At 42.2% G+C, this 22,657-nt stretch overlaps 1 protein-coding gene across 1 annotated transcript in view; it reads left to right on the forward strand.

Annotated features, from left to right (window-relative positions):
• GLIS3 (GLIS family zinc finger 3) overlaps positions 1–22,657 on the forward strand; it is an 868,281-nt gene that overhangs the window by 293,918 nt on the left and 551,706 nt on the right. Inside the window, exon 4 of the mRNA XM_069228373.1 lies at positions 17,809–18,958. Within this exon, the coding sequence (XP_069084474.1) occupies positions 17,809–18,958 (1,150 nt within the window). The remainder of the gene's footprint in view (positions 1–17,808; positions 18,959–22,657) is intronic.

Genomic DNA, 22,657 nt, shown 5'->3' on the forward strand with positions numbered 1-22,657 from the left:
GACTCCTATGCAAAATATCTTTGTAGTTTGGTGGTTTTTGACAAGTGAGGTGGTCTCCACTAAGGGCTTCTGAGTGACTTCACTGACAATGAAAGCAAGAAGCAGAAGCTCACTCAGAGCTAACCATCTACAATTCCGTATATCATTCTAATGAAAACTAAGGTAAGGATTTTTAGCGCAACCCCAATGGGTTCATGTGGGGGGGACATAAGCAAACAGCACTGGAAGTGATCATAGAGCGGTTTCTTAATTTTCAGTATTAGATGGTGAATTTTTAATAAGCCTGTCAAAGACCACCTGTTGTTTTAAGGTGTTTGCATTGAAAAATTTAGAGGTACATTTACAGTTTGGTAGTAACTGAAAACTATCCAGTTGTTGAAGGAAATGCTTAAACAGAGGATGACCCATTAGCTCAATTTCACCCATCATATGGCTAGTGACTAGTCAGATGAAGAAATTAATCTAGTAGTTTCTTCTCTTTATTTCCTCCAGATATTGAAGGGTTTTTAGTAATCCTAAAAATCTGCTCTACAGAAAGTAACGACATAGCAGAAATGTCAGGCTTCTCTGACAAGTATAATTTTGAAGTAGCATAAACGTGTTCCAACATATTGCAAAGGACTCCTGTGAAGACAGAGTGTCCGTGACTGTGGCACTGAAGTGTCTGCCTCCAGGTACTGCTCATACCTCCCGACTGCTGGATGCAGCATTAAGTGTGATCAGATAAGTGTCACTCTTAGCCATGCGGCTCCAGATTCTGGCACACCGTGGGCCTTGCCTGCAAGACAAATGTGTCATGAAGCCTGCAGGAGACTGATTCATTGGCATGTGCTTTGACAACAGCAGGCAGAGCGCAGTTTGGTTTTGTGACCACTGACATGTTGCTGAGAATTGTGACAAAAAATAATTCCATTTGTTGACATGACATTGCCTTCTCAGAATTAGTGCTTACGATAAATATACCTTTGCTAAAGAATGCGTCCTGTTCAATTTTAAACTCTTTTTGGGGTGCATATTGAGATTGCATTTTTTATTTTAATCGGACCTCCCGTTTAAAAAAAAAAATATTTCCGCATGTGTTCGTGCATATTTATTTTTTGTGTATATTATCGCTATTTATTCAAGTTGATTTTCTGCTTATTCATTCCACTTTCTATTTTTTGAAATCTTGCTCATGGATAACCTGTTTGCATGAAACTCGCTCGCTTATTGAACTCTATTTAAAGCTTACATTTATGTCAGCCAGTGGCGTAACGTAAGGGGGGCCCCTGCCAAGTACCTCAAAGTAACTGAAGTGGGCCCCCTGCCCCATGGACCCAATCAGTGGTCTGCCGCCCGTGCACAGCGTACTGTGCTGAGGGGGGCCTTGCAGCTCGGGGGGGGGGGGGGTGGGGGGCCAGCACCGCTGGGGCTGCTGAATCCTTTGTTACACCACTGTTGTTGGCTTTTTTTAAAGACAGAATTTGTGTGCAGTGTTACATAATTAAATGGTTTTATGCTTTGTGTCACCCAAACATGACACTTGCTTTCCCAGTTGGGTATTTGGCCCTCCAGTTGGAATGTTTGTAAGTGTGATGTTATGATGCATATGGTCTTGCTCCTGACACATGGGCTGTCTCCTAAAATATATCGTAGGCTGGCTAGTGGGCATCATTCATAACCTCATATGCATAGTTCTAATAACGATAGGGGTGGGGGTAGGTGTGTGTGGGAAATATAGACAACACCACATCTCAGCTTTTCTCAGAAGTTAGAAATAGTAAAAATCCTTTTTCTGGCCTTGTGGCCTTTGTCCATGTAAACAAACAGTGGAAAAGCCAATAGGTCTGGCATTGGTATTTACAATGCTCATTTTGTTTGCAAAATATTTTTGTGTGAAGACACGTGACAAGTGAGTGGCCAAGTAGGTGTGTTAGGGAAGCTGCCAGTCCATTGCCTAAGTAAAATAAGCATTGTCTACAAGTCAAATACATAAATGTTTGTACTGTAAAACATGTACAGATCCAGTAGTCCCTGGCACTCATGGGGGTTAAAAGAGCAGTATGCCATCACTTACAGTTAGTTAAGCCAATGGCTGAAGTGTGTGCCCGATGTTGCGTCCTGTGGTGGGAGGAAGCAAAATGTGAATGACACTACAATAGACCAATTGATAAAGAAAGCTGACTAAAAGCCCTAAAGGGTATGGATAGTACATATATTTTTATTAAAAATAAAAGACCTTGGCTAATGTCTGACATACATAGGGCAAGATTAGGAAACCTTAATCGTCAATCTGACCCAGTCTTTGGGATCCTTTTAAAACTCTGTCAGGTGCCCTAGTTTAGCTGATACCAAGATACTCGAGCCTCTTTGACAGCATGGCAAATTTAAATGCCTCCGGGGAGGTTGTAGAAAGCTTCCATCAGCCAATGATTTCAGAAAGGAAGAGAAAGAATGGGCGTCACCAGGAAAGGTCTTCAAACTAAACATGGTTAGAATACTACTTTCATAATGTGAAGTTAAGGCATGTGCCCCTTATGTGGTTTGGGAAGTCAAGCTAAATTATAGCTGGCCTTTAACTCAGAGACTCAGCCTAGTATGTGACATTAATCGCAATAATGTCAAATTCATATAATTGTCATTCACATAGTTTTGCGGTTTTTAGGCACTGCAAACAACAAATACCTCTATTAATGTTTAAATGTTGTCTAGCTAATCAATCTCAGAAAGGGTAAATTAGTCTTTCTGGGACGGAAGACACGATCTGCGGTCCCAAAGAGATGTTGCAGGAATGACTTTAGCTTGCTTCCAGCTTCAGGTGACCCTTTCCAGCTTTGTATCACTCACAATCAGGGTAGTAAGCCAGCGCTCCGAATGTATGTATCATGTGTAAACATTACACTGCACACTTAACTGGAGCAACCCTGGGTATTGTTTGTACTGAGGTGTCAGAACAATTCTCCAGAATGCATGGATTCCCTTCCCATATTTCAGATCCTGAATTCTGCTGTTCTTTTTTGTGTACAAACGTTCCCCCTGTAGGAGTTAAATGGCAAATATATCTTTAAGAGGAGGTGCGATGAAGTTGTGTTTATCTTTCAGCAAAAGATAGGCCTTTTGCCAAAAGTGTCATAAGATGATTTAGGACATTTTATGTCATTTGTTCGATAAAAACATTAGTCACCACCGGTGTAAACAGAGTATCCTCTGGACCTGGCATATCATTTACGTTGGAAGATAACATTTTAACAAGATTCTCTCCCATGCAGCCACTCCCTCTTTAGAATGAAATACGCTTAAGGGCCAATTCACTAAGGCATGAAGGAGTACACACGAGTCCCCGTGTTGAATTCTATTATGTATTCTATATCACTTTGAAAATCATCACTTAACATCAAAAATGTGAATAAATTGGGAATATTCAGGTTATATTCTTACAGTTAATACAAATAGAAAAGTACAAAAAGAAATTTCGCATTGGGCCCTCTTTGCCCTTTTACTAGTAGGGTGTTGGATGTTTCTGGCCCATGGCATGTAAAAATATTTAAAAGATTACTTGTGTAGTGCTACTTCCTGTACTCATAAATGCTTTTCTGAATCAGACCCTAGAAATATACTTGTTAAAATTTGTGTCTTAGCATTTAGTATTAGTTGAGATTCTCAAGAAAACTCTTAGTGCCAAATTCTAAACTCTTAAAAAGCGTTTGTGTTGTGTTGTGGGACAATCTTTAGTCAGTGGTTTGACTTTCCACCCAACATTGTATTACATTGATTTGCAGCACTGCTCCGAAATAAAAGAAAAACAAAAGTGGTACCCTAGAGTTTTGAGGCATAGGAATTTTATGTTGTGATGGTAAGGTGATGCCAACAGTAACATAGTTAACAAGATTAATAACGTTATACATGTTTCTAACAGAAAATCTTTCGATCAACATAATCTCTATGTGGGCTTTATGTACTCTAAACCATCAGACATTATGTGGTGTTGATAACGCGTCCAGCCCTTATAAATTACCTGTACCTGGACACGTTGGAGGTCGGTGAACCTTTTAGCCGAGTTGGGCTCTCCTCATCCTTGAATAGTCGGGTCACTTAGATCAATAATCAATAACTGTTGTACGCGATAGCCAATACTCAATTAATAGATCGAAATAACACATTAGGAATCAATAACAGTTGGTATTTCGACGCGCCATGACCTTTCAGTCATGAATAACCACACCGGTTTATTAAAAGTTAGTGAATTTATTTCCCTATATTAACAAAGCTAGCACAATGTATATAAGTCTCAAAACCAAATGATATATGTATACGAACATTACTAGCTGTCCATAGCGGCGGAAGAAACGCAATCTACGCAAAATCTGAATAATGATACATTCAGTTATGGCAATACAAACTACTAATATAAGCAACTGAATTTGACTCATTTCATACATCGGTCAGCATGACAAGATTTCAATTCAACATGGTGCATTAATTGCATACCTCGACTAACCTCTAATTAGCATTGGCATGTGGGGCTTCATGCAAAACGAATTTAGTCAACACAAATTTGGAAAACCTCTAGCTTGGGCCCTATCAAAATAGCAGTTGGTACCTAAAAGGAAAAACACAATGCATAATACAATTATCCTTTCATAATTACCAATTACAATCAGCATTCAAGAAAGTCTTCGTCCTTCAGGTACCGGTTCGATCAGCATGGGGCAGAATTTCAAAGGGGCAAAGTTAAGGGTAAGTTTCCTTGCAGCAGCAAGGAGGATGGGGCATAATTACTGCATGGGCAAGATGGGGCAATTTAAAGTTAAAGTCTCTAGGGTGAGAATTCTCAAAGTCTCTTTCTCTGTGATAGAGAAAAGGGCATCAAGATGTCGTCTAAGATGGCGTCTGGCATTTGGCTTCAAAGATGGCATCAAGGAAAATGGCTGACTTCTCTTTGTCCAGTGGGTTTAAGTAAGAAACATTCCAAATTCTGCAGGGTCTTCCATTGGAGGATTCATAGGGTGGCTTCAAATTGACCAATGAATAATGTCTTTCTACTAGTACTCATTTATGCATACATTGTCCTTGGAGCCTTGGAACACAAGTTGCAACATGGCTTGCCAATTATTTTGATATCTGTATCCTCATTGTCCGCACCTGCAGAGACTGACCTTGCTTCAAAGGGGATGAAACTGGCCTAGTACGAAACCTTGGAGATAAGTGTATTAGTCATCTCTACTGGAAAAATACAACTTTAAGCAAGCATATATGTTACATTAGTTCAAGGAAAAGCCACGCAGTTAGAATTTGAGGCCAGGCAACTAGGCCAAAGCCTTTACTAAATTTAAGCTAAGCATAAAACAGTTTCGACAAGAAATCATGGCACACATTTGCAATTATGACGGATTACTAAATTTTTCAATTCTTCATGATTAATAAAGCTCGTTTATAATGACGGCGAACTACTCTGAGGGCACAATTTCCCTTGTACATTATTTTCTTTACTAAAATCACACTACATTATACGATTTTGGTTACATGATATATGAATATATGTCGGATCCTCTTTTTCTGCGTCATCAATCCCTCCTCTGATGACTAATTATGTCATCACATCAAATCTTCCCACAAATTTTATTCCATTAAAATTCTGTTTTAGTAATTTGGCATTTCAGTCAATTCCCTCTTTCTTTTGGTTCCCTTTGATTTCTCTCTGTATATTTCTACTATTTTGTTTTCTATTTTCTCTTCTCTTTTCCTTTTGTTCCTTGCTTTCAATATTTTGACAGCTTTCCATGTTCCCCAAAGGCCTAATAAACAAATGAATATTATTAATATTCCCTTTATTATTTTTAGTAACAATCCGTTCCAAACGTTGCTGAGCCAATATCCCACCGAAGCAAATCCTTTTCCAACCTTCTCCCATACTCCTGGTTCTTTCAATTCCTTTAAATCTGTACTTTCGTTAGTTAAGTTTGTAAGCATCTTTCTAATTTGCCCACTGCTGTCTGGTATATATGTACAACAGTGACGTGTACCAAGCATTTTGCAAACGCCGCCATCCTTTGCTAAAAGAATGTCTGAGGCAAGCCGATTTTGAAGAGTCATAGCTCTTTCTGCAGCAAGTTCAGCATCCATCAGGATTATAGCTCCTGAGAATTTTGTCAGCATGTTATCCACAATAGTAGACAACTTTCGTATTTTGATTGAATTCAATATGACTCCCACTGAAGGAATCATTGCTCCAAATATATCTCCTACCACACCAGAAGCTGTCTCTCTCTTCTGAACATGATGCGATTTAGACAGCTTTGGGAATTTCTTTAAGTCGTCCAGTTGATAAACCTTTGGGAATACTATTCACAAATAACATCTCCCATACCATCCTTTAGGAAGACGATAATAGGCGTTAAGTCCACAAATATAATATACCCCTGGAATAATCGGGTCTTGTCCATTCAGCATGAACGTCCATTTAGGTTGAAACAAAAACGTATGTTTACATTCACTCGTTCCCACAAAACCTGTGTCATAGTATGATTTATGTCTATGAATACAGAATCTCCCTACGTGTAATGTATCTAAAGCTATTTTCCCTTGTGTCTTTATCGTGGCAAAAGTATAGTTATCTACAGATGTCCTTTTGTGTAATTCCTTTTCTAATTCCTCCTTCATCTCTTTCCTCCTATCGTCAGTGTTATCTAAAAAAGTTATCTCCATCGGTGAAATTAAGCATGTAAGTTTCTCTCTATGTGCGTGAGCTGTGTGGAAAGGTGACAACGGCTCTAAGAAGCCCCTCATCAATTTTACATAATAATCTCTGGCTACTTTACTCAGGTACTCGATTATGGGGACATATGCAAATGTAACATCATAATTAGAATAAAAGTAGTGGATATACTCCTGGCCATAAAATCTGGACGTTATTATACTACATGTAATCCCGTACGTAAGAGGCATACTATGATATGTCACCCCTTCCACTACTGAGGTAGGTATTTGTGTGCACACATAACAATCTTTTGCATCCATGGTCTCAACATACTCACTCAGCAAGCGATAGAAAACATTAGACGAAAGTTCCTTTTTATCATGCAGATGTCTTTCGTCTTGTTCGAGTCTTTTTAAAGCTGTTAGTTCAGTAGTAGTAGCAGGTCTAAAAGTAAAAGCATCATTCGTCCCTTTCTCATCCTTCCCATGCATTCCAAGAACTATTGCTACAATGATTAGTACACATGCAGTTATTAGACCTATACACATGTATTTACAACACTTCATTTTATGCCCCTGTGTAGTGTAGCCTGTCATGATCTGTATAGAATCAGAAAGTTGAAGACACTTTATCAAATCGGATTTGCAGATATATACAAAGCTGAACGAGTTCAATGTTCACACAGTTTTCTTTAGCAGCTTTGTCTTTTATCGGTTTAGCAGCTTTGTCTCAAAATCGGTTTAGCAGCTTTGTCTCAAAATCTGTTTCAAAGTCAATCAAGTTTAGCAATGTCTTAGCCGGGTTAAAAGTCAATCAGGTTATCAATGTCTTATCCGGTAAAGTTCATGGAGTTTTACTCCTCAAGTGCCAAAGTGAAGTTCTGCCTCTTCGTTCTCGAGACTGAGGGATACGAATTCATCTGACCAATCGTTAGTGGCTATGTATGCCCACTCCGGACCCGAATACCTTCTGCTCGGTATTCTCTTTCTTTTCAATTTTGCATCTCCCTTTGATTCTCTTTCGCCGGTGCTTTCTTCCTTGGCTGAGTCTTTCTCTTCACTTGGTGTTGCTGTTTCAACAGATACTTCTTTTCTTTTCTCTTTCAACTTTGGTCCTTCACTCTCGCTTAATGTTTCCCTGATCCTTAACTTCACTGGCGATATGCTTTGTCTTCGTTTTGCACTACTTTCGCCTGATGGACCTGCAACCACTTCTGGAAGGGTTTGAACAGTTTCACTCTGTCCTGTCTTGTCTCCTCTCTCTAGGAGATCAATCAGGTTTTCCTTTTCCTTTTCTGTATCGTCTGTTTCTAGGAAAGCCCTCCTCTGATCAGGCTCTCCTGCTCCTTCACCTGTCTCAGGCCTTTTGTCTCCTTCAGGACCTTCGTCACTTTCTGAGGCTTCTCCTTGGATCTCTTCAAATGGATCGGTTGTTTCTTCTTCAGAGAATATTTCTCCTTCCTCTATTCCTACCTCTTCGCCTCCGGGTCCTCTTTGTTCTGTCCCAGTGCCTTTTACTCTCTTGTCAGACACTGGCGATTTCAGTGCTTCAACTTCCTCTTCTGTGGGGCACGTCACCCTTTTCGTGTGACTGGCGTGAATCCAGTTGGGAACTCCCGCACACTTCACAGCGGTAGTAGTTGTCAGAATCACTTGGAAAGGTCCTTTCCAACGGGGTTCCAGACACGACTTCCTCACGTGTTTCTTTATCACGACCCAGTCACCTGCTTTCAGGGCGTGTCCTGGACCTTGGATCGGTGGCAAGGTGGTTGCCTCCACCTGGTGAGAAAAAGAGCGCACCACATCAGCTAGACCTTTGCAGTAGTCCAACACCATGTCATCTGTAATATTCAACAGAGCATTTGCAGGAACTGCTGGAAGTCTCATGGCTCTGCCCATGAGAATCTCGTGCGGGGACAGTCCAGTCTTTCTATCAGGGGTGTTTCTCATTGACATTAACACCAAGGGCAATGCATCAGGCCATTTTAAGTTTGTTGAAGCACATATTTTCGCCATCCTCGATTTCAGTGTGCCATTCATTTGCTCCACTAATCCTGAGGCTTCAGGACGGTAGCTACAATGAAACTTTTGCTCAATGTTCAGCGCTGCACAAAGCAATTTTATTACTTCGTTATTGAAGTGACTTCCCCTATCTGATTCTAAGGAGATCGGGAATCCAAAACGTGGTATTAGTTCTCTCAGGAGTAGCTTTGCAACTGTGAGACTGTCATTTCTGCGTGTAGGGTATGCTTCAATCCAGTGACTAAAAATACACACAATCTCCAACACATACTTCAAACCTCCATGCACGGGCATTTCAATAAAATCCATTTGCATCCTGCTGAATGGACCTCCTGCCCTCCCAATGTGGCTCAAATTTACTACTGTTCCTTTCCCTGCGTTCATTTGTTGGCAAATGACACAACGATGGCAAACTGCTTCAGCAACTTGACGGAATTTGGGGTTAAACCAATCAGTTTTAAATAGTCTAACCATGGCGTCCCTTCCAAGATGAGCCTGTCCATGGTAGAATCTGGCCAATTGCATCAACAGACTGTTTTGCAGAACCAGTTTCCCTTCACTTGAAACCCACAAATCATCTAGTTTCTTTACGCATTGCAATTTGGTCTATGAGAGTTTCTCATCTTCACTAACATCGTTCTGTAAGGACTTCAATTCATCCATTGTATCTACAACCTTTAGAGCAAAAGCTTCACTCGCTTCAAGTTCTGGCTCATTTATCAAGTTCCATTCATTTCTGAGCAATATACAGTTCAATGCGCAAAACCTTGCGACTTGATCTGCATATCCATTTCCCAAGGAGATGTAATCCTGTGATTTTGAATGTGCACTGCATTTTACCACTGCCACTTTTCCCGGTAACTGGATGGCATGTAACAATTCCCTTATCCTTTCACCATTTTTCACTGGTGATCCTGAAGAGGTCATGAAGCCTCTCTGTGACCACAATTGTCCAAAGTCATGCACTATTCCAAATCCGTACTGGCTGTCAGTGTAAATGGTGACTTTCATCAATGCGGAAAGTTGGCAAGCTCTAGTAAGCGCCACCAGTTCCGCTACCTGTGCAGAGTAAACTCCGTGAAGCCAAGATGCTTCCAGAACACCTGTTATTGTACATACAGCATATCCTGCTTTCAATATTCCTAGTGCATCTCTTAAACATGAACCATCAACGAAAATGACTTGATCATTTTCTTCCAATGGGGTGTCTTTGATATCAGGTCTTGGTTTTAGTACAAAATTCAGTCACCTGAAGACAGTCGTGCTCGATGTCTTCAGCATTCTCAATTTCAACATTTTCACTAGGAAACAAGGTTGCTGGATTCAACGTAGTGCACCTTTATAGCTGCACATTAGGTGATCCCAGAATTATTGTCTCGTACCTTGTAAGCCTAGCACCAGTCATGTGCTGTGTTCGGAAACGTGTCAAAAGTATTTCGACCGAGTGAGGGACCATGACTGTTAAAGGATGTCCCGTCACTATTCCTTCACTCTGATTTAGACTGATACCAACTGCTGCTACGGCACGCAAGCACCCTGGCAGTGCTGCTGCGACCGGATCCAAAGTAGCTGAAAAATATGCTACTGGTCTGTTTACGCCACCATGGGCTTGAGTCAAGACAGACAAGGAACATGCATCACGTTCATGACAAAACAATGTGAAAGGCTTTGTGTAGTCAGGCATACCTAATGCTGGAGCCCTGCACATGCATTCCTTTAATTCAATAAAAGCATCCATCTCATCTCCTTTCAGCTCTATTTCATCCTGCGCATCTTTCTGGGTCAGTTTCAGTAAAGGTTTTGCTAGAGTTGAGAAATTGGGAATCCATTGACGACAATAGCTCACCATTCCCAAACATTTTCTCACCTCTCTTCTCGTCTTCGGTGGACTCATTTGAAGTACACTTGTTATTCTTTCTTTCATAATTCTTTGTGACCCTTTCTCTATTTGGTGACCCAAATATTTCACTTTCTTCTGGCAGAATTGTAATTTCAAAGGGGACACTTTGTGTCCGTTCCTTCCCAAATGGTTCAATAGGGCAATAGTATCTGCTGTACAGTCACTTTCTGTCTTGGATGCGATTAACAAATCGTCAATGTACTGCACCAAGGTTGATTCGAACGGTAATTCCAACGATTCCAAATCTTTCTTTATAATCTGATTGAAAATTGATGGTGACTCCGAAAACCCTTGCGGAATTCGACACCAACTGTAGACCCTGTCCAGGAATTTGAAACAAAAGAGAAATTGGCTGTCCTCATGAAGAGGCACAGAAAAGAATGCTTGTGACAAGTCGATGACTGAGAACCACTCAGCATCACATGGAACTTGAAACATTATCACAGCTGGATTTGGTACTACGGGACAACATTTGACTATTATTTCATTTATCTTCCTCAAATCCTGAACAATCCGGACCTTTCCACTCGGCTTTATCAGTCCCATAATTGGTGAATTACATGGACTGCTTAACACTTCTTTTAGTACTCCCTGTTTTACGAACTCATCAATGAGTTGGGCGACTTTCATGAGGGTGTCTTGCGCCATATGGTATTGTGGGGCTTGGGGAAAAGTTACATTGGGTCTTACAGTCACTTTCACTGGTTCTACTCCTTTAACCAATCCTACTTCTTTCCCTGTCATATCCCACACTTCCTTTCCAACTGTTTCCTGCAACTCAGCAGGAATATCTGCTTCAGTGTTCATTGGATAAAGAGTAATCAGGGGATACTCTTCATCAACAGTTTCCACTTCGTCCCCTCCTACGCCGTCCTCTTCTTCCCCATCACTGTTTGTCTGAATTTTAATTCCATCATTTGAGCACATAATCGAACATCCCAATTTGCACAATAGGTCTCTCCCTAACAGTGATATCGGGCTTGAGTCACACACCACAAATTTATGTGACCCTTGATAGTTACCGATCCTGACTTGCACTGGATCTATAATTGGGTTCGTCAGGTACCTATTTGCTACTCCCAATACTTGAACTGTTCTCCCTGAAAGTGGCAAATTTGGTACATCGATGCTCCTAACAGTAGAGCGTGTAGCTCCCGTGTCAACCAAGAATGAAACGCGATGACCCATAACTCTTCCTTCCACATACGGACCCTTTTGATCAACTTCCAAAGATGCTGCAAGCATACAATTTCCCTCCTCATCTGAACTTTCACTCTCCCACACATCGTTTATTCCATTCTCACTGTGTAAAGGGAATTGGTGTACTGTGTCATTTTGGTTCATCACTTGACCCGTGACGTGTTGAGGAAGCATTACCTGTTGCTGATTCATTGGTGCTAAGGGTATTTGCATTTGCTGATTAGGTACCATGGGAAACTGCTGTTGCATTGGCTGCAACTGCGCCATTTGCGCACAGGGCATTTGCACCTGTTGCGGTTGTATGGGTTGTAAATCCTGCATCTGATTCATATTATTCTGGAAATTTGGATTTGGACCTCTCAATTTCGGTCCTCTCATATTCTGAAATGCATTGACATCATTGTTTTGCTGACCTACACCTTCCTGCACCATCATTGGGCACTCCCGTTTCCAATGCCGACGATTCCGCACGTGTGACATGGCATCACCTTCTTCATTGCCTGTATACCATTTGGAATCATAACAGTATTTATGTCAGGACCATTATTCACAAAACCTCCTCGACCTCTGCCTCTCATCTGCGGCTGAAACATAGCATTTCCCTGCTGTTGCTGCTGCGGCATCTGTTGTTGAAAACCTTGCAAACCTTGCAAACCTGTCTGAGCTGCTCTAAGCTGCATCACCATCACCTTTTCTTTCAACCTTTTCTGTTTTGTCTCATTCTCATCACTGCAGTATTTTGCATAGTTCAACAATTCATCGATCGATTTTAACTGCCAACAAATCAAATGCATTTTAATCATCTGACTGACCTCGGGTCTCAGCCCTTCCACAAATCTGAACACGAAATGGAGCATGTCCTTTGCTTCAATCGTATCTGTGCCACTGTAATTTTTAAACGCTTTCAACAATCTCTCATAGTATGCATGTATCAACTCTTTAGCCTCTTGTGCTGTTCTGTCAATCCTCTGCCAATCCACATTTTTCGACGCAACCTTGGTTTTCAAGTGCTCGATCACCTTATGGTATAAACTCATTACCGTAGGCGATGGTGCACCTGTGTCCCTATCTCTTTCTCGTTCACTCGTCGGCCAACCTACAGCCCTCTTACAGTCTTCCCATAAATCTGCCGGAACCACAATTTCGAATAAGGTATTCAGGTCTTCCCAGAGACATTTTTTCGAGTTTCACAAATCTATCTGTCTGTTGATACCATTCGATCGGTTTCTTTCTTAACTTAGGGAAATCATCCGTGAAGGATTGAATATCGCACCTGTGCCATGGTACATGTACAAGTTTTCCCCCTGCTGTCTCTCTCATTGGCAACATGGTTATCATATCATCATTCTGTTGTGCCTTTTCGTTCCGATCTGGGGTACTTTCCTTCTTTTTGTCCTTTTTCTTAACCCACCTGCTTTGCCACTTATCTAGACATCTCCAGACCTGCGCGCTCTGCAGTTTCTCCTTAAGGTGCGTTTTCATCCCTGCCGATCTCATGTGTTCAAAATCTTTTGTCTCAAAGTCTAGCCTGTAACTTCTGCTCAAATGTTTAGTCTTACCTATATCAATCTCGTTTCTGTCTGCAATTTCTTGTAACTTCTTATGTATGCTGCTCACTCCTCTTGTAATCCTAGGGCACATGTATCTCAGCTCTTCTTCTGTGTATGATTCTAACCTGTTCAGACCCATTGTTCCCTCCACTAGTTCATCTGCCTCCATGCCCAATCTTATTTTATTCAGGTATTCCTCTCCCTTCCCGCTGGATGTACTCTGTGGGGAGTTCAGACTGTTGAACCATTGTGTTAGCTGTTGCGCGTTCAGTCCATCAGTGTAGCACTTACATCAACTGCTACTGAAGGTTGCTGTAATGTTTCAGTCTTTGAGGTTAACGGTATTAATAGTGGTGGATTTGACCTTACCACTGTCGACGGAGCACAAATTGGAATTGGACTAAATCCCGACAAGGACCCAGATCCATTTGGCAGTGTTGCTATCGGAGTCGTTTCTGGAGTGTTTTCTATGCATCTTCTCCCTGTCTCACTTTGTGCCATTACCCTTTGGTCGCATACGTTTGAGCTTGCCCGTATATACAATGGTACTGGCGGACCCACGGTGATAGGCAGAGATATTGCATCTGGATTCTGTCTGTTCCCTGAATTCTGTGGCATGTTAATCCCCACATTATGGTTCATCATTGCTGGCATACCTAACTAGCCCTCTGTTACTGGAGTGTGCCTCAGCACTTCTTGTACCTGCTTTTGAGGCATCAAAAATTGTGTTGATTCGGCTTGAATCAATGTCGGTCTTTGGTAACTCTGTGCCCCCTGAGCCTCTAAGCCAGAAGTTGTTCCCAAGTTATGCTCATCACAGCAGTGCCTTTGAACCTGCGGCTGATAAGTATCGGCAGGTTTCAATTTGGGTACATCAGGATATATTCTCTGAACTTGTGGTATTTGTGGTGAAAAAGGCATATCGGGACCGCTCTGCCTTTGCGATATTCTCAGATTCGGTGTCACATTACCCTGGGTTGGTTCTGGAGGGGCAGTACTAATGCTTGAGCCTTTTTTGCTTTCCACATATGGTGGCGGGCGATCATTCAGCAATTGTATAATAAACTCCTCATCGTCTGACTCGTCTGACCTTTTCGAGTTTCTGTTATTCTCTCTATCTCTGGACTGACTCCTATTTGTTTTATAGGTAGCTTTCCTTCCTTCCGTCTCTGCTTCATCAGTAATTGCTGGAAACAATTTAATTCCCTGTAGTACGTCTGATCTCCAAACCTTCTGTGTGCTATCCCATCTAGCATCCGCTAGTGTCTTTTCTACTTTTCTTATTCTTGTCTCAAATTTCTTTTCTTGTTGGTTTCTAGCTATTAACTCCCAGATTGCTAGTGCCTCAAACTGTGCTGGCCTGGGAGGTACTTTCATGTCATATAGCGCAAATCTTAGATTCTCCAAAACCTTTAGGTTAAACGACCCATGGATAGGGAATGCTACACTTCCATGCTTCTCTGTTAATTTGCACCATTGCTTTAGCCAAAGACATGGTGCAACACCCTTTTCCTCAATCACGATGTAAGCTGGTGTACCCTCAGGCGGTGTTTCTTCTCCTACATTTGCCTTAATATAAACATCTCCCCTCATGGCACTCTTAAATGCTTTGAAAAATTTCATCTTTCAGTCTTTTATTTTTCTAGAATAAGTAATCAATAAGTGACTTTAATTCCCAGAATACTCTTCGCTTGCCTTTCCCCACCAATTGCGCTTCACGGACTGCGTCCAATCCGTGCGCGACCCTTCTCACCAACCAACCTATCCCAACGCGGCTCCTAGTGACTTCACACTCACACACTGCGGCTGACAAAGTCCCGCGGCTTGTCCTCCTTCATTCGGCTTCACTCAAAATTAATTTCTGCAATATATCGCGAGCACTAACCAAAAGAAGAAAACAAATCTGTCAGTTTACTACAGGAAGGGTAACACAATCGCTTCAGAAACCTTAGGGATTTTTCACTAGCCTCAGCAGTTATTCCATCTTTCTTGGTCTCCCACTTTCGCAAGTAAAATTTGACCCGCAAACTTTACTCTCAACTGATCAATGAACTATTCTAGCGCGCTTTAGAATCCGTCAAATCTCAAAGTCGAACATTTTCTTTCATGCCTCAATGTTCATACCGACTTGTTGACCACGCCCGATCAACCTACTAAACCGAACAGATTACAACATCAATCAAGTGTCTCATACACTTTTCAACATACTCCGGAGTCTCTTGACCTCGCAGGGCCCGTTTCAACATCAACAGCCACGTGGACAATTTTTCTGCACAAAGCGCTACACACACGTGAAGTTTGACGACTTCCCTACTCTCATACTTTGGAGTCACACTCCTCTAAGACTTAAAATCCTCACAAACTTCTCAATTCATCCGCGGCAAATAAGGTGTGCAAGCGCAAAACCCTAACTTCACTCAGACCGTCAATAGAAACGCCGAAAACATTCTCACACCTCCATGTCCTCCATTCGCAAGCTCCGATATCCCGGGAAAGTCATTGGGGACTTAGGGCATCATCATCTCTCCAACTTGTTTCATCAAAGAAAATTCTAACTTAACTCCGTCTATTGCTCGGATGGGGTCCCAAAGGGCGAAACCATCAATCTCTGCTTCCATCTACTGATAACGCATCCAGCCCTTATAAATTACCTGTACCTGGACACGTTGGAGGTCGGTGAACCTTTTAGCCGAGTTGGGCTCTCCTCATCCTTGAATAGTCAGGTCACTTAGATCAATAATCAATAACTGCTGTACGCGATAGCCAATACTCAATTAATAGATCGAAATAACACATTAGGAATCAATAACAGTTGGTATTTCGACGCGCCATGACCTTTCAGTCATGAATAACCACACCAGTTTATTAAAAGTTAGTGAATTTATTTCCCTAAATTAACAAAGCTAGCACAATGTATATAAGTCTCAAAACCAAATGATATATGTATACGAACATTACTAGCTGTCCATAGCGGCGGAAGAAACGCAATCTACGCAAAATCTGAATAATGATACATTCAGTTATGGCAATACAAATTACTAATATAAGCAACTGAATTTGACTAATTTCATACATCGGTCAGCATGACAAGATTTCAATTCAACATGGTGCATCAATTGCATACCTCGACTAACCTCTAATTAGCATTGGCATGTGGGGCTTCATGCAAAACGAATTTAGTCAACACAAATTTGGAAAACTTCTAGCTTGGGCCCTATCAAAATAGCAGTTGGTACCTAAAAGGAAAAACACAATGCATAATACAATTATCCTTTCATAATTACCAATTACAATCAGCATTCAAGAAAGTCTTCGTCCTTCAGGTACCGGTTCGATCAGCATGGGGCAGAATTTCAAAGGGGCAAAGTTAAGGGTAAGTTTCCTTGCAGCAGCAAGGAGGATGGGGCAAAATTACTGCATGAGGAAGACGGGGCAATTTAAAGTTAAAGTCTCTAGGGTGAGAATTCTCAAAGTCTCTTTCTCTGTGATAGAGAAAAGGGCATCAAGATGTCGTCTAAGATGGCATCTGGCATTTGGCTTCAAAGATGGCATCAAGGAAAATGGCTGACTTCTCTTTGTCCAGTGGGTTTAAGTAAGAAACATTCCAAATTCTGCAGGGTCTTCCATTGGAGGATTCATAGGGTGGCTTCAAATTGACCAATGAATAATGTCTTTCTACTAGTACTCATTTATGCATACATTGTCCTTGGAGCCTTGGAACACAAGTTGCAACATGGCTTGCCAATTATTTTGATATCTGTACCCTCATTGTCCGCACCTGCAGAGACTGACCTTGCTTCAAAGGGGATGAAACTGGCCTAGTACGAAACCTTGGAGATAAGTGTATTAGTCATCTCTACTGGAAAAATACAACTTTAAGCAAGAATATATGTTACATTAGTTCAAGGAAAAGCCACGCAGTTAGAATTTGAGGCCAGGCAACTAGGCCAAAGCCTTTACTAAATTTAAGCTAAGCATAAAACAGTTTCGACAAGAAATCATGGCACACATTTGCAATTATGACGGATTACTACATTTTTCAATTCTTCATGATTAATAAAGCTCGTTTATAATGACGGCGAACTACTCCGAGGGCACAATTTCCCTCGTACATTATTTTCTTTACTAAAATCACACTACATTATACGATTTTGGTTACATGATATATGAATATATGTCGGACCCTCTTTTTCTGCGTCATCAGTGTCAAGGTTTTTTATTTACTGCAAGAGACAACCTTAAAGAGTACAAATTTAAATCTGCTGTGCGAACCAAATAATGTTCTTATAAGCTTTTAGGAAAGAAATGCTTAACTGCAAATTATATAATTGTGAAAAAACCTTGAACATCTAGAAAGGGAGCACTGGAAAAAAATATTAAGGACACTGTGCAAGTAATTGTGAAACTTTTCAAGACTCATTAAACACTTACTATTATTGTGTTCTTTTGTTCTTGTTTTAGGTGCCTGATGTCACGTGATTCATTGGCCTCCACAACCCTGAGCATATCTGAAAGTCAATCCACCCTAAGTGTGAAGCAGGAGTGGTCTCATGGTTACAGGATTCTTCCATCTCTGCCATCTTTGCCTTCTAACCCTGGATCCCAAAATGGCAGTGAGCTTGGGGATATGCTCACAATACCACCTGGAACAGCAATGTCCAGCACAAGTGCCTCTACGTCATTACCATCATATTTGTTTGGGATGGAGAATGCCAACAACTCACCTTACCTCAGTCCCCATCATTCATCCGCCAGATCTCATTCGGCCCGCTCCAAGAAAAGGGCCCTATCATTGTCCCCTCTCTCCGATGGGATTGGAATTGACTTCAACACGATCATCCGCACATCTCCAACATCATTGGTTGCCTACATCAATGGATCTCGGGCATCACCAGCAAACATTTCCCCACAGCCTGAAGTATATGGGCACTTTTTAGGAATAAGAGGAAGCTGTATTCCTCAGCCTTGTACTATTTCAAATACTCAAAAGAGTGTTCTGTTGGCTAATGGAAATATTGCTAACCCCCCTTACAGTGAGAGTAGAAGTTCAGAAAACCAGCGGATGCAACAGCTGGAGCAAAGCAGTCTACAGTCTGCAATCATGAACAATATGGTGGTTCAGCAAGGGATGTCTGTGGTAGAAAGTCAAACAATGTCCTTGTTAAAAAGTGAACAAGTAGAAGATTTTTCATGCAGCAGGATCGAGATGCCACCTCCACCCCCACCACCTCCTCTCTCTTCTCCACCTCCTCCACAAGGACCTCCTCCCCCTTACCATGCCCATCAGCACCTTCACCAGCATAGCACAATAAACCATCCTCACCAACTTTCCCTCCCACCTCCTGTTCAAGGGCCTCTCCTGGAGGAGGATGGAGAACTAGATGATTTCAATGGTAAGCACTGTTGCCGTTGGATAGACTGCAGTTCAATGTATGATCAGCAGGAGGAACTGGTGAGGCACATAGAAAAAGTGCATATTGACCAGAGGAAAGGAGAGGACTTTACCTGCTTCTGGGCTAAATGTCCCCGGAGATACAAGTCATTTAATGCTCGTTACAAGCTTCTTATTCACATGAGGGTCCATTCGGGGGAGAAGCCAAACAAATGCACGGTATGTCGAAGTCTCCAAACTTCTCTTTGGAAATCTTATTTTTCTTTGCATGATGGCTGCCATATTTATGACATCCCCACAACCCTGTCTGAACTGATAACATATTGAAGCTAGAGTTTTGTAAAATGTAACAACATTTTGGTGTTTTTTTCCTCCTGCAAAACCTATTCTTGTAATATCTCTTGTGCTTATTTTGCAAAATGTTATTTTTTTCCGCTCACTTTCTTGAACTGCATACACCAGTTACAAAGGCCAAATGTGGGAAATTCTCACAAATGTGCAATGCTTTTCAGACCCATATAGTTGTTGCAAGTTATGATCAATCCTTTCAAGAAAGGGATTAAAACACTTTGGGCCTGTTTTAAAGTTTGGCGGATGGGGTTACTCCATCACAAATGTGACGGATATTCCATCCGCTGTATTACAATTCCATTATAGCCTGTAGAAATTGTAATATGGCGGATGGGATGTCCGTCATGTTTGTGATGGAGTAACCCCTCTGCCAAATTCTAAATCAGATCCTCAGTTTGTTTGTTTCATTATTTAACAGTTGAATAGTGCTCTTGGAAGTGTGGTTGTAAAAAACATATATGTAGCATAGATTTGACAATCACCCCACTTGTTACAGCAACAGGTCTGTGGTTTAATGCATATACTTGGGGCCATATTTAAGGGCCCCTCGCGCCATTCTAATGCCACTTTAGCATCATTTTTTGATGCTAATGTAGTGTTAGGAGGCCAAATTTGCCATGCCATATTTAAAAAGTGGTGCAGTGCATGCATTCGTCCACTTTGTACCCCTTTGCCCTACATTATGCCTGCACCACGCATAATGTATGCAAAGAGCGTTCCCCCGTTAGGGGGCTAAAAATATGGCACAAGGAAATCTAACAGATTTCCTCGTGTCATTTTATTTCCCACTTTTAATGCCTGCTCAGAGCCGGTGTTAAAAGGGGGACACCACTGTTTACAGTGGGTCCCTATGTACTAGGTAGGAGTAGCACCAAAATGTTGGCACTACTCCTGCAAAGTACTTCAATAGTGTTAAAAAAATGACGCAATAGCCCCCCGACTCTGCATCATGGCCTGCAGTATTTTAAATACGGCGCACACATGGTGGCAGTGTAGGGGCACTAAGGGGTGCAATGAAAGTGGTGCTGCACCGTGTGCAGCGCCTCTTTTCTCAAATATGCCCCTCGGTTTTGAAGTCTTGGTTACACATCAGGTTTGGATGGTGATTTTGATGAAAGCTTACACAAAAAACAAACATCTTGATCTGCAGCTTGTAAATATTGTGTGGTCTTAAAACTGCCTTTAGGCTGCGCTTTACCTCTGCAAGTGAAACAAGTGATGCAATTAATGGCACAAAGAACATGTCTGGCTCTTACTATTAGGACATCGGGGGGGGAAATAAATTGCCACATGTCCCTATATGTCCTTTCCAGAGTTTCACACCCAAACCAATCTCAAAAGCTCCATCTCTTACGTTCATATGAAATGTTACAGATTCTGATATTGAATTCAGCTCTCCCTAAAACTGGGACAGCCGACATCCAGCACACCTAGGGCCTCATTACGAGTTTGGCGGTCTGCGGACCGCCATGTTGGTGGTGGAGGTCAGATCGCCAACAGGCTGGTGGAGAAAACTGCCAAATTATGATATAGGCAGTATTCCCCACAGAATACAGCAAAAACTTCACCGGCACTGCCAGTGTGTTCAGACCACTATGGATGAATGATTGCACCAGCAGGCTGGCAAGGAGCATGTTTCCGGCAGACCTATTACGAAGCTTCACACTGTCAAGATTTCCTACGTGGTCGCACCACCACAGAAACCCAGGCGGAAACTAACTGTATAAAAGGAGACAGTCACCTTCAGGAAGCCATACTCGTCCTGAGCCGCCATGGAACCATATCTAGACGTCATCTGGATGCTCCTGCTCGACCAAATTACTACAGAATCTTCACCACCGACAACAACTGTAAGTACACACACTTACCTGTTACTGTTGTATATTGTTAAATTTTGTACACTTACATAACATACCATAGGGAAGGGGGTCTGAGGGCAACACTCACGCATAACATTACACTTACATGCACACTCACATACAACAACCAATACAACCACACATACACAGCACACACACTGCAGCCACCACATACACACCCACATACTACACATCAAAAACACACACTTACACATAGCAACACAGGACAGGCCCAGTCTCACACAATACCATACAACATAACAATATGTCACAACAACACCACAACTGCACAATCAGAAACACATTGGCACTCACCCACAAAAGACACTATCCAGGAGCACATCACACATACAACACAATCTACAACCAACAGGTAACAAACACACACAGTTACACAATCATACAACTTACCAATCGACACACACATCACACACAGCACATTGTGCCTATCATTCCAGGCACAATACACACACACTCACACAGTCAAAGCACACAAAGCCACACATCATAACAACAAAGACATGTCAACACAAACACCACACAATACTATGACAACAACATGTCTGCTACATACACAAGCCCCCCACACAGCCTATCCCTAGGGGACAAAAGCATTACACACAACATCACATACTGCTCATACAATACAGGAAGCACAAGCACCACACACACACACACAAATGCTCGCACACAACCAATGTCAGCCAAGAACAACTTTAATCTTGGAAAGGAAATCCAGGACAAAGGTGTAACCTGAAAACCAACAACGGGTTGGTATCTTTATATATTTGGAAGCAAGAAGTAGATAAATACAAGGCCATTAGCCAATTGTACATTGCCAAAGGCACCATATGGTGCCCCAACTCCTGACTGTCATGTAACCTCCACAGGTAGGGGCATCAAGGGGGCAGGCAGGCACCTCAGAGATGATCTGGGGGGGTGAAGGAGTTGGTGTTTGGACTTAGATATGGTGGAGTTTTGAGATTTGGCTTGGGGGTGGTTGCTTTAGGCTTGGGGGAGGGTTGGGTCTTCTTTGGAGAGATAGAATTCTTGTCAGGGGATGGGGTATGGGTACTTGCGGGTCGGTAGGGGAGGCCTTGAAGGTGGAAGGTATGGCCTTGGGGAGGGAAACAGAACATTTAGGGGTTTCACAGGGGGAGAGGAGTAGGGAATAGGGCAAACTCAGAAAGGAAGGATATCTTACATGCAGGGGGACGCTCATTATAAAAGGGTTTTGGTGTGGTGGGAGAGGGAGTGGTTGTAAGAGGTGTTGGTGTGGATGCCTTGGGTGAGTGCTTGTGGGAAGTATGCTTGTGGGTGGTGAGTGTCTGTTGGGTGGGTGAGTGAGGGCTTTTGTGTGTCTTGGGCTGATGGGGTGGAGGTGCTGGGGGATGCTGTGGTGGGTGAAGGACTGTCTGTTGGGGTGGTGACTGCAGGTATGGTGGATGTGCTGCTTGTAGACATGTCTGTGGTTGTGGTGTCTGCAGGTGTGGTGACTGGGTTGGATGTCTGAGGGTCTGCTGGGGTGCTGTCTGCGGGTAGGATAGATGTTGTGGCTGGATCTGTGAATGTTGGTGTGGTGTCTGCAGGTACATCAGGTGTGCTGCCTGAGAAGCAGTGGGTGGTGGGGGTTTCAGGGCAGGTTGTGACTGTTGCCGTGTGTGCATCTGAATGTTGCTTGTGTATGCCAATGGTGTGTGCTGTGGTG

Source organism: Pleurodeles waltl, chromosome 1_1, assembly GCF_031143425.1.
Source record: "Pleurodeles waltl isolate 20211129_DDA chromosome 1_1, aPleWal1.hap1.20221129, whole genome shotgun sequence".
NCBI lineage: Eukaryota > Metazoa > Chordata > Amphibia > Caudata > Salamandridae > Pleurodeles > Pleurodeles waltl.